The sequence below is a fragment of the Oncorhynchus nerka genome, linkage group LG27, assembly GCF_034236695.1.
Source record: "Oncorhynchus nerka isolate Pitt River linkage group LG27, Oner_Uvic_2.0, whole genome shotgun sequence".
Classification (NCBI taxonomy): domain Eukaryota; kingdom Metazoa; phylum Chordata; class Actinopteri; order Salmoniformes; family Salmonidae; genus Oncorhynchus; species Oncorhynchus nerka.
In genome coordinates this window covers 108671918-108684780 of record NC_088422.1, presented here as the reverse complement: position 1 = coordinate 108684780, position 12863 = coordinate 108671918, and the positions used below count along the sequence as shown (strand labels likewise).

The 12863-nt window shown below is 42.7% G+C and overlaps 1 protein-coding gene across 1 annotated transcript in view; it reads left to right on the top strand.

The window, feature by feature from the left end:
* The window catches only part of LOC135565183 (b(0,+)-type amino acid transporter 1-like), a 37905-nt gene extending 26845 nt beyond the window's left edge, over nt 1-11060 (top strand). Inside the window, exons 7-12 of the mRNA XM_065011243.1 lie at nt 3094-3217; nt 4094-4197; nt 4443-4539; nt 9160-9309; nt 9621-9795; nt 10256-11060. Coding sequence (XP_064867315.1) covers nt 3094-3217; nt 4094-4197; nt 4443-4539; nt 9160-9309; nt 9621-9795; nt 10256-10317 — 712 coding nt within the window. The 3' untranslated portion in view covers nt 10318-11060. The remainder of the gene's footprint in view (nt 1-3093; nt 3218-4093; nt 4198-4442; nt 4540-9159; nt 9310-9620; nt 9796-10255) is intronic.
* Nucleotides 11061-12863: the final 1803 nt, after the last annotated feature.

The window sequence follows — 12863 nt, the reverse complement described above, 5'->3', positions numbered from 1 at the left end:
GGTAATATCACTGGGAAGCCAAGCGTGGGTAATATCACTGAGGAAGCCAGCGTGGGTAATATCACTGAGGAAGCCAAGCGTGGGTAATATCACTGGGGAAGCCAAGCGTGGGTAATATCACTGGGAAGCCAAGCGTGGGTAATATCACTGGGGAAGCCAGCGTGGGTAATATCACTGGGGAAGCCAAGTGTGGGTAATATCACTGGGGAAGCCAAGCGTGGGTAATATCACTGAGGAAGCCAAGCGTGGGTAATATCACTGAGGAAGCCAAGTGTGGGTAATATCACTGGGAAAGCCAAGCGTGGGTAATATCACTGAGGAAGCCAAGCGTGGGTAATATCACTGAGGAAGCCAAGCGTGGGTAATATCACTGGGGAAGCCAAGCGTGGGCAATATCACTGGGGAAGCCAAGCGTGGGTAATATCACTGAGGAAGCCAAGCGTGGGTAATATCACTGGGGAAGCCAAGCGTGGGTAATATCACTGGGGAAGCCAAGCGTGGGTAATATCACTGGGGAAGCCAAGCGTGGGTAATATCACTGAGGAAGCCAAGCGTGGGTAATATCACTGGGAAGCCAAGTGTGGGTAATATCACTGGGAAGCCAAGCGTGGGTAATATCACTGGGGAAGCCAAGAGTGGGTAATATCACTGAGGAAGCCAAGCGTGGGTAATATCACTGGGAAGCCAAGCGTGGGTAATATCACTGGGAAGCCAAGCGTGGGTAATATCACTGGGGAAGCCAAGCGTGGGTAATATCACTGGGAAGCCAAGCGTGGGTAATATCACTGAGGAAGCCAAGCCAGTTTAAAAGCCATTAAACAAATTAATACAATCAACATAGCTAAATATCATGTGACTATCCATAGTTCTTGTGTGTGTGTTCAAGTAGAAAAAAACTTGTTGACTCACCCTATTTGTAGACAGTTGAACACCAATGCCATCCTCCTCTCTGTCATGTTCGCAATACAGTCTATGACTCTGTCAGAAAGTACACACTTTTAGTTTGTAGACTAGGCTACCTGGCTAAATAACTTACTAGACTAGCTTCCTCGCTGGGCAACAACGAACCAGCTACGTTATTTAGCTAGTTAACATGAGCCTACTATATCTAGGCTACCTGGCTAAATAACTTACTAGACTAGCTTCCTCGCTGGGCAACAACGAACCAGCTACGTTATTTAGCTAGTTAACGTGAGCCTACTATATCTAGGCTACATATTGAACATCGTCTCAGGCCAGTGGCACAACCTGTGAATTTATGGCTTGATCAGAATCGCTGTTATCATCTTTGGCCTGTACAGAGAAGTCCAAATCTCCGTGTCCATCTATCCATGGTTTAGGAAAGGGCTGATTTAGCTAGCTAGCTACTGCAGGACATCAACACAAGCTAGTTACTGCAGGACATCAACACAAGCTAGCTACTGCAGGACATCAACACAAGCTAGCTACTGCAGGACATCAACACAAGCTAGCTACTGCAGGACATCAACACAAGCTAGTTACTGCAGGACATCAACACAAGCTAGCTACTGCAGGACATCAACACAAGCTAGCTACATCAACACAAGCACTGCAGGACATCAACACAAGCTAGTTACTGCAGGACATCAACACAAGCTAGTTACTGCAGGACATCAACACAAGCTAGCTGCAGGACATCAACACAAGCTAGTTACTGACATCAACACAAGCTAGCTACTGCAGGACATCAACACAAGCAGACCATCAACACAAGCAGACCACGGACAAGTTTTTCTGACAATGATGACGTTTTGCCTAGGATGTGATTTGATTGGTGTGAAGCCAAATCCAAAGTGGCCTCCCTTGTGGGGTGGTTTGCTGCACCAGGACTCTCCACAGTTGAGCTCATCTCAATGCTGATTGGTTAATTATTTTATTTAAAAAATATCAAAGGAAGTCAAATGCTCGCTGGCATCAACCAATCAAATGCTTCTGCATGTTACCACATGTCATACTCATTTTGGCCAGACAGCATCAGATACATCTGCTACACATACTGAGACAGAGGGGCGCTGTTTCCCTCGCTCTTATGATTTCTCTGATGAGATAGATTCAGCCACTTGAGGTTCTGAGAATGTTTGATTCAGCCACTTAAGAATTGATTCAGCCACTTAAAAATTAATTCAGCCACTTCAATTGATTCAGCCATCTCAATTGATTCAGCCATCTCAATTGATTCAGCCATCTCAATTGATTCAGCCACTTCAATTGATTCAGCCACTTCTCAGCCACTTCAATTAATTCAGCCATCTCAATTGATTCAGCCATCTCAATTGATTCAGCCATCTCAATTGATTCAGCCATCTCAATTGTTTCAGCCATCTCAATTGATTCAGCCATCTCAATTGATTCAGCCATCTCAATTGTTTCAGCCATCTCAATTGATTCAGCCACTTCAATTGATTCAGCCACTTCAATTGATTCAGCCACTTCTCAGCCACTTCAATTGATTCAGCCACTTCAATTGATTCAGCCACTTCAATTGATTCAGCCACTTCAATTGATTCAGCCATCTCAATTGATTCAGCCATCTCAATTGATTCAGCCACAGATAAATTGTTTTAATGATTGTATTTGTTTTATTGGTCTGATTTTCGGGGAAGTCTGGGTTCCCTTGGCATTCACACGCCACCTCCTTTCCTGTTAGGGAGACAACAAGAGTTTAATCAACTCTCTGTCTCTCTCTCTATCTGTGTGCTACATAATCCACTAACACTGGTCTCTGTGTAACATGTGTTGGTTGTATTCTCTCTATCACTAACTCTCTGTCTCTCTAAATCTCTCTATATCTCTCTATATATATATATCTCTCTCTCTATATATATCTCACAATAACACTCTCTCTATATCTCACACTAACACTCTCTATATATATCTCTCTCTCTCTCTATCTCTCTATATGTCTCTCTCTCTCTCTTTATCTCACACTAACTCTCTGTCTCTCTAAATCTCTCTATCTCTCTATATGTCTCTTTCTCTATATATTTCTCTCTCTATCTCACACTAACTCTCTGTCTCTCTAAATTTCTCTGTCTCTCTCTCTATATCTCTCTCTCTCTCTCTCTCTAACAGAAACCTTCCCCTGGCCATTATCATTGGTATTCCCTTGGTGTCTGTGTGCTATGTGCTGGTCAACATTGCCTACTTCAGCGCCATGACCGCTACGGAACTACTACAGTCTCCCGCTGTTGCTGTGGTAAGAGGGTCGTCATGGAGATAGAGAGGGGTGGAGACAGAGGAAGCCATTGGTGTGGCTCATCATATCTCCCTTAGCAAAAACAAGAAGCATTCTTTCAACAACAAACAATTACATTTGATTTATTGTTCCCCCCCCCCCGCCGTCTCCTCGGAGGGACTTGTTTGTGCCCCTTAGACTTTTGGTGACAGAGTGCTGTACCCCCTGTCGTGGGTAGTCCCTGTGTTTGTCGTCTTCTGCCCCTTAGACTTTTGGTGACAGAGTGCTGTACCCCCTGTCGTGGGTAGTCCCTGTGTTTGTCGTCTTCTGCCCCTTAGACTTTTGGTGACAGAGTGCTGTACCCCCTGTCGTGGGTAGTCCCTGTGTTTGTCGTCTTCTGCCCCGTAGACTTTTGGTGACAGAGTGCTGTACCCCTGTCGTGGGTAGTCCCTGTGTTTGTCGTCTTCTGCCCCGTAGACTTTTGGTGACAGAGTGCTGTACCCCCTGTCGTGGGTAGTCCCTGTGTTTGTCGTCTTCTGCCCCTTAGACTTTTGGTGACAGAGTGCTGTACCCCCTGTCGTGGGTAGTCCCTGTGTTTGTCGTCTTCTGCCCCTTAGACTTTTGGTGACAGAGTGCTGTACCCCCTGTCGTGGGTAGTCCCTGTGTTTGTCATCATCTGCCCCTTAGACTTTTGGGGACAGAGTGCTGTACCCCCTGTCGTGGGTAGTCCCTGTGTTTGTCGTCTTCTGCCCCTTAGACTTTTGGTGACAGAGTGCTGTACCCCTTGTCGTGGGTAGTCCCTGTGTTTGTCTTCTTCTGCCCCTTAGACTTTTGGTGACAGAGTGCTGTACCCCCTGTCGTGGGTGGTCCCTGTGTTTGTCGTCTTCTGCCCCTTAGACTTTTGGTGACAGAGTGCTGTACCCCCTGTCGTGGGTAGTCCCTGTGTTTGTCGTCTTCTCCACCTTCGGAGCGGCCAATGGGAGCTGCTTCACAGCCGGCAGGTAAAGGGACAACTTCAGGAAGACATTGTTTTTGCTAATCAAATTTACTCAAAACAAATGTATTTTATAAAACCCTTTTTATATCAGCAGTTGTCACAAAGTGTTTAACAGATTGAATCTGCTTTTATAAAAGAACAGAGCACAAGCAGAGTTAAAAATGGTGAAAAGAAAGAAAACCAAATTCAGGTTCAACATATTGCCAATATTATGTTGAACTGACATGTTTGTGCTCTGTCCCACCTCAGGTTGACCTATGTGGCAGGAAGAGAGGGTCACATGGTAAAGATATTGTCCTATATCAGTCTGAAGCGTTACACTCCTTCCCCTGCCCTCATCTTCAATGTAAGTCTGAGATACAGTGCAAAAGTATTCATCACACTTGGTGATTTTTTTCCTATTTTGTTGCATTACAACCTCTAATTTAAATATATTTTTATTTGGATTTCATGTAATGGACATACACACAAAATAGTACAAATTGGTGAACCTCTTATTTTGAAATCTTTCAAAAATACTTTACGGAAAAAGCATAATCTGAGAACGGCGCTCAGAACCCAAAACAACCAGAGGAATATCCGCCATTTTGGAGTCAACAAAGTTAGAAATAACACCATAAATTTTCACTTACCTTTGATGATCTTCATCAGAAGGCACTCCCAGGAATCCCAGTTCGACAATAAATGACTGATTTGTTCCATAAAGTTCCATAAAGTCCATCATTTATGGTCCAAATAGTCACTTATTGTTAGCGTGTTCAGCCCAGTAATCCATCTTCACTTCATCCAGACAAAAACTAGAACAATTCTGTTACAGTCCTTTAGTCTGTCAAACTATGTATGGAACCAGTCACTACAAAGATACAGGCGTCCTTCCTAACTCAGTGGCCGGAGAGGAAGGAAACCGCTCAGGGATTTCACCATGAGGCCAATGGTGACTTTAAAACAGTTACAGAGTTTAACAACAACATTACAGTTACTGCACAAAACTAACCTAAATGTCATTGAAAACAAGGACGCCTGTACAGAAAAAATATTCCTAAACATGCATCCTGTTTGCAATAAGGCACTAAAGTAAAACTGAAAAAATGTGGCTAAGAACTTAACTTTTTGTCCTGAATACAAAGCGTTATGTTTGGGGTAAATTGAACACGTCACATGACTGAGCACCAGTCTTCATATTTTCCAGCATAGTGGTGACCTGGTTCAGTCTGCTTTCCAACAAACACTGGGAGACAAATTCACCTTTCAGCAGGTCAATAACCAAAAACACAAGGCCAAATATACACTGGAGATGCTTAAGAACTTTGGGATCGTTTACCCTTTCAGGGGGCGGGTGAGCTAACGTAGGCTAATGTGATTAGCACGAGGTTGTAAGTAACAAGAAAATTTGCCAGGACAAATTTTGAACAGAAATGCAAAGGTTCATTTGATCAGTCTGACTTTGCACACACACTGCTGCCAACTAGTGGCCAAAATCTAAATTGCAGCTGGGCTGGAATAATTCATTATGGCTTTTCTCTTGCATTTCCAAGATGATGGTACATCTCCTACATTCTCCTATATTATACATACATTGTGTTATATTCTCCTACATTCCTTTCACATTTACATAAACTTCAAAGTGTTTCCTTTCAAATGGTACCAAGAATATGCATATACTTGCTTCAAGGCCTGAGTTACAGGCAGTTAGATTTGGGAATGTGATTTTAGGCAAAAAATGAAAAAAAGGGGCGGACCCTTAAGATGTTGTTAACAAGAAGACTTTGAATGTTCCTGAGTGGCCTAGTTACAGTTTGGACTTAAATCGTGTTGAGAATCTCTGCACATCAGTTGGTAGAGCAGGGTGCTTGCAGTGCAAAGACAGTAGGTTTAATTCCCAGGAAGAAACACACATAAAATGTCTGCATGAATAAGTCGCTTTGGATAAAAGTGTGATAAATTACATTATATATTATAGCAATGATCAACAACCAACTTGACAGAGCTTGCAGAATTATAAAAAGAATAATGGGCCTATAACCTGACCCATCACTTTATACATTACATTACTGGCCCCAGTGACCTAACCTATAACCTGACCCATCACTTTATACATTACTGCCCCCCAGTGGTCTAACCTATAACCTGACCCATCACTTTATACATTACTGCCCCCCAGTGGTCTAATCTATAACCTGACCCATCACTTTATACATTACTGCCCCCCAGTGGTCTAACCTATAACCTGACCCATCACTTTATACATTACTGCCCCCCAGTGGCCTAACCTATAACCTGACCCATCACTTTATACATTACTGCCCCCCCCCAGTGGTCTAATCTATAACCTGACCCATCACTTTATACATTACATTACTGGCCCCAGTGACCTAACCTATAACCTGACCCATCACTTTATACATTACTGCCCCCCAGTGGTCTAATCTATAACCTGACCCATCACTTTATACATTACTGCCCCCAGTGGTCTAACCTATAACCTGACCCATCACTTTATACATTACATTACCCCAGTGACCTAACCTATAACCTGACCCATCACTTTATACATTACTGCCCCCAGTGACCTAACCTATAACCTGACCCATCACTTTATACATTACTGCCCCCCAGTGGTCTAACCTATAACCTGACCCATCACTTTATACATTACTGCCCCCCAGTGACCTAACCTATAACCTGACCCATCACTTTATACATTACATTACTGCCCCCCAGTGGACTAACATATAACCTGACCCATCACTTTATACATTATGCCCCCCAGTGGCCTAACCTATAACCTGACCCATCACTTTATACATTACTGCCCCCCAGTGGCCTAACCTATAACCTGACCCATCACTTTATACATTACTGCCCCTCAGTGGTCTAACCTATAACCTGACCCATCACTTTATACATTACTGGCCCCCCAGTGGTCTAACCTATAACCTGACCCATCACTTTCTACATTACTGCCCCCCAGGGGACTAACCTATAACCTGACCCATCACTTTATACATTACTGCCCCCCAGTGGTCTAACCTATAACCTGACCCATCACTTTATACATTACTGCCCCCCAGTGGCCTAACCTATAACCTGACCCATCACTTTATACATTATTGCCCTCCAGTGGCCTAACCTATAACCTGACCCATCACTTTATACATTACTTCCCCCCAGTGGTCTATGTACATGACCAGGCTCAAAGACACATGTACATTACCAGCCTCAAAGACACATGTACATTACCAGGCTCAAAGACACATATACATTACCAGGCTCAAAGACACATACATTACCAGGCTCAAAGACACATATACATTACCAGGCTCAAAGACACATATACATTACCAGGCTCAAAGACACATATACATTACCAGGCTCAAAGACACATGTACATTACCAGGCTCAAAGACACATGTACATTACCAGGCTCAAAGACACATATACATTACCAGGCTCAAAGACAGATGTACATTACCAGGCTCAAAGACACATGTACATTACCAGGCTCAAAGACACATATACATTACCAGGCTCAAAGACACATGTACATTACCTGGCTCAAAGATACACGTACATTACCAGGCTCAAAGATACACGTACATTACCATTAATCTGTTTTTCTGTGTTTACATCTTAGGTCAGCTGGCCTCTGGAGTCTCTTGGGAAATGCAACTACCGAACCATCCTATGATGGGATTTATAAATACATTTCCTGGGCTCCTGAAAGGACTGATCTTTCTATATAAACAACTCTTGGAATGCTCATATTCTGAGCTAGCGGCTATACAGGGTTAGAGTGTATATATAGCCATATTCTGAGCTAGCGGCTATACAGGGTTAGAGTGTATATATAGCCATATTCTGAGCTAGCGGCTATACAGGGTTAGAGTGTATATATAGCCATATTCTGAGCTAGCGGCTATACGGGGTTAGAGTGTATATATAGCCATATTCTGAGCTAGCGGCTATATAGGGTTAGAGTGTATATATAGCCATATTCTGAGCTAGCGGCTATACAGGGTTAGAGTGTATATATAGCCATATTCTGAGCTAGCGGCTATACAGGGTTAGAGTGTGTATATATAGCCATATTCTGAGCTAGCGGCTATACAGGGTTAGAGTGTATCTTTCTATATAAACATCTCCTGGAATGCTCATATTCTGAGCCATTAAAAAAGTATGGTCCACAGATCTAAATGAATCTGAACAACCTTTTACCTGGAACAGAAAATGCAAAAATATGACCTTGACATCATGTAAACATACATACATTCCCATAGAAGAATGTTCTCTGAACTATTTGAGAACATTCCCAATGTCAAACCAGTTGAAGAGCGTTCCTAGAACATTACCAATGTCAAACCTCTAATCCGAAATATCAATTTATACATCTTAAATTTGTTCACAGGAAACATTTTAAGATGAAAATGGCCCCAACTGTTCACTGTTCACTGAAACATGTATGAAACATACATACATTCCCATAGAAGAATGTTCTCTGAACTATTTGAGAACATTACCAATGTCAAACCAGTTGGAGAACGTTCCTAGAACAATTACCAATGTCAAACCAGTTGGAGAACGTTCCTAGAACATTACCAATGTCAAACCAGTTGGAGAACGTTCCTAGAACATTACCCAAATGAAATGAAATGTAACTGTTTGTACTTTTAGGAAAAGTAATGAAATACCAAGAAATAAAGTTTTTTTTTCTCAAGTTCCTTAAATGTGCTGCTTCAGTTTACCTTGTTGTTGTTGTTGTTGTTGTTGTTGTTGTGGTTGTAGGGTATTCTGGCCGTATTCTACATTATCCCAGCAGACATCAACATCCTGATCAACTACTTCAGTTTACCTTGTTGTTGTTGTTGTGGTTGTAGGGTATTCTGGCCGTACTCTACATTATCCCAGCAGACATCAACACCCTGATCAACTACTTCAGTTTACCCTGTTGTTGTTGTTGTTGTTGTAGGGTATTCTGGCCGTATTCTACATTATCCCAGCAGACATCAACACCCTGATCAACTACTTCAGTTTCGCCCAGTGGGCTTTCTACGGCCTCACAGCTCTCGCTCTCATCGTCATGCGCTTCACCAGGAAGGAACTCAAGAGGCCCGTCAAGGTAAGACTAGATTCACATTGCCATACATCCACGTCCTGTTCATCTCTTGGCTATTGGAAGAACATAGTTACAACTATCATGTTGAGCTCGTGGACGGTCAGTCCTTACATCCATAGCTCTGTCTCTACATTTTAGAGTGGTTCCATTTCTCCAGTCACATCCCTCAGCTGGTTACCACAACAAATGGGGTGGTAACCGCTTTGATGTTTTTCTGAATCCCAGATTCACTTAAACCTGTTTTTAGAGCAATACTGTCCCAGATCCCTCCTGTGAGACTGACAGGTGGTTATGTCCTGGTTGTCCCCCAACAGTGTCCCATTCCCATAGCAGTGCTGGTGGTGATAGTGTCCTGCTACCTGGTCCTAGCACCGATCATAGACAAGCCAGAGCTGGAGTATCTGTACTGTACCATCTTCATCCTCAGCGGTCTGCTGCTCTACTTCCCCTTCGTTCACCGCAGGTTCAGCTGGACACGCAGGGTCATGAGTGAGTAACTACCCACTGCTCAGACACTTGAGTGTTGAGAGAGAGCCTTTATCCCAAAATGGCCGCCTATTCCCTTTGTAGTGCACTAGAAGACAACACTGGCTTGTGTCCCAAAATGGCCCCTTATTCCCTGTGTAGTGCACTACCCTATGGGCCCTGGTGAAAGGTAGTGCACTATAATATAGGGGATAGGGTGCCATTTGGGAAGCAGACACTATTATCTTCTGCAACTTGGGTCTTTGTGTATCAAAATGTTTTATTCCTCAGTGAGCGGTAGTGGAGTTCTTCCCCTTTAGATAATTCCAGTCATTGTGGAGTTCAACTCAGAAGGTCACAGAGCCTATAGATCATGCTGTGATTGAGCTGATGTCACCTTGATTAAAGTTTATTTATTTATTATTCACCTTTTAATTAGCCTGATTGGTCCAATCTGACCTTTAACCTCTCACCTCCCCTGCAGGGCCAATCACCATGCACCTCCAGCTGCTGATGGAGGTCGTTCCTCCTGAGAAAAACGAATAGAGGAAGATAATAAACAGCCTAAACTGACTGATGTGGACAAATGTATTTGTGCATCCCAAATGTTACCCTTTTCCTATGTGGTGCACTACCCCATAGGCCCTAGTCAAAGGTAGTGCACTACTTAGGGAATAGGGTGCCAATTGAGACACAAATTTAGAAATGAAGGTTCTGTACTGTCTCATAATGAAGGTTCTGTCCTGTCTCATAATGAACCTTCTGTACTGTCTCATAATGAACCTTCTGTACTGTCTCATAATGAAGGTTCTGTACTGTCTCATAATGAAGGTTCTGTACTGTGTCATAATGAATGTTCTGTACTGTCTCATAATGAACCTTCTGTACTGTCTCATAATGAATGTTCTGTCCTGTCTCATAATGAATGTTCTGTACTGTCTCATAATGAATGTTCTGTACTGTCTCATAATGAATGTTCTGTCCTGTCTCATAATGAATGTTCTGTACTGTGTCATAATGAATGTTCTGTACTGTCTCATAATGAATGTTCTGTCCTGTCTCATAATGAATGTTCTGTACTGTGTCATAATGAATGTTCTGTACTGTGTCATAATGAACTAATTGACTAGATATAGGAGGTCAATGGCTGCATCTCAACTCACACACTATGGTCCCATTGGTCTGTGTCTCAAATCACACCCTATGCCCTAGGGAACGGGGCACCATCTCAAATCACACCCTATGCCCTAGGGAACGGGGCGCCATTGGATGCTTCTCAAATCACACCCTATACCTAGGGAACGGGCGCCATCTCAAATCACACCCTATGCCCTAGGGAAACGGGGCGCCATCTCAAATCACCCCTATACCCTAGGGAACGGGGCGCCATTGGGCTGTGTCTCAAATCACACCCTATGCCCTAGGGAACGGGGCGCCATCTCAAATCACACCCTATGCCCTAGGGAACGGGACGCCATCTCAAATCACACCCTATGCCCTAGGGAACGGGGCGCCATTGGAGACGCTGGCATTATGCTGTTCTTGTACATGACTAGAGAGAGAGAACATAAGAGACCAAAATTATGTCATATTTTTTTGCTTTTTATTTGTCCTCGACATGGTTAAAATGTTTGCGCTGTTCAAGCACTTGTATATAATCTATGTCTAAGGTTTCAATTGTATTTGACAAGTTAAAAGACATATTTGTCCCTTGTTGTCTTCTATCTCGTCCACCAGCTGAACCTGGGGACACGGTTCATCTTATACTGCCTACTGTGTGATGTATTCCTGTCACTCTAAACTGAATGTAGATTTTATACTACTGAATTCAACAGTTTCAAAACCTCTTCTCCTCTCTGAGTTGAAAAGTAGATAGGAAGTTGTTGTGTTTGTGAATAAAACAGTTTACCCTTCAATTCACTTTCTCTTCTACTGCAACACCATCATTCAATTCTATCGAAAAAGTAAAACCATCCGAACTTCCCAACTTTCTATACTCCAAAATTTAAAACGTACCACTTCGCTAAATTTACATCGTATGTCAGTCGATTCATTAAAAAAAATAAAATCCCGATTGCACAAAACTTTATCGTATTTCTCCGTTATTCCTTAGAATTCATCAACTTTCTCTTCTATGATACATTTATTTAAATACGACTCAATATATTATTCCGGCACATCATTTTCTGGCAACACAACGTATTACATCGAAATTGCCATTATTTTGAATGAATTATTCTCTCAATTCAACCTAAACAACCTAATTAAAAACTTTCAGTTCATATCTTATACAAACACTAGCGACTGTATTCTTCCAGGCAAAACAAATAGTTGAATGACAATCTAAAAATCATTTTTAGTCTATCGGTCTCAAGGCTGAGATCCGAACCTCAGTCTCCCGCGTTGTAGCCAAAAACTTTACCGCTGAACCACCAACGCTATTGAAATGCTGGAGTTTCCCCCGCCAATAACGATGTTATTATAATTGTCTGTAGTCGCCAACTCCAGCACCGAGAATTCCCAGAAAATAGTCCTAATTTAAAGCCTTCCTGACTATTTTAGCAGTATCAGCTTATATTCAGGGTTCATCATCGTCTTTGTCTGAGTCAGACTTTGGCGCCATCTTCCTTTCCCTTTTTACTCACCTTTCCCTGGAGTTAACTAGTTAACTACGTAGGGTACCCTATTCACTATGGGTCCTGGTCGTAGTTAACTACCTAGGGTACCCTATTCACTATGGGTCCTGGTCGTAGTTAACTACCTAGGGTACCCTATTCACTATGAGTCCTGGTCGTAGTTAACTACCTAGGGATCCCTATTCACTATGGTTCCTGGTCGAAGTTAACTACCTATTTACTATGGGTCCTGGTCGCAGTTAACTACCTAGGGTACCCTATTCACTATGAGTTAACTACCTGGTCCCTATTCACTATGTCCTAAACTACCTAGGGAACCCTATTCACTATGGGTCCTGGTCATAGTTAACTACCTAGGGATCCCTATTCACTATGAGTCCTGGTCATAGTTAACTACCTAGGGATCCCTATTCACTATGGTTCCTGGTCGTTAACTACCTATTCACTATGGGTCTA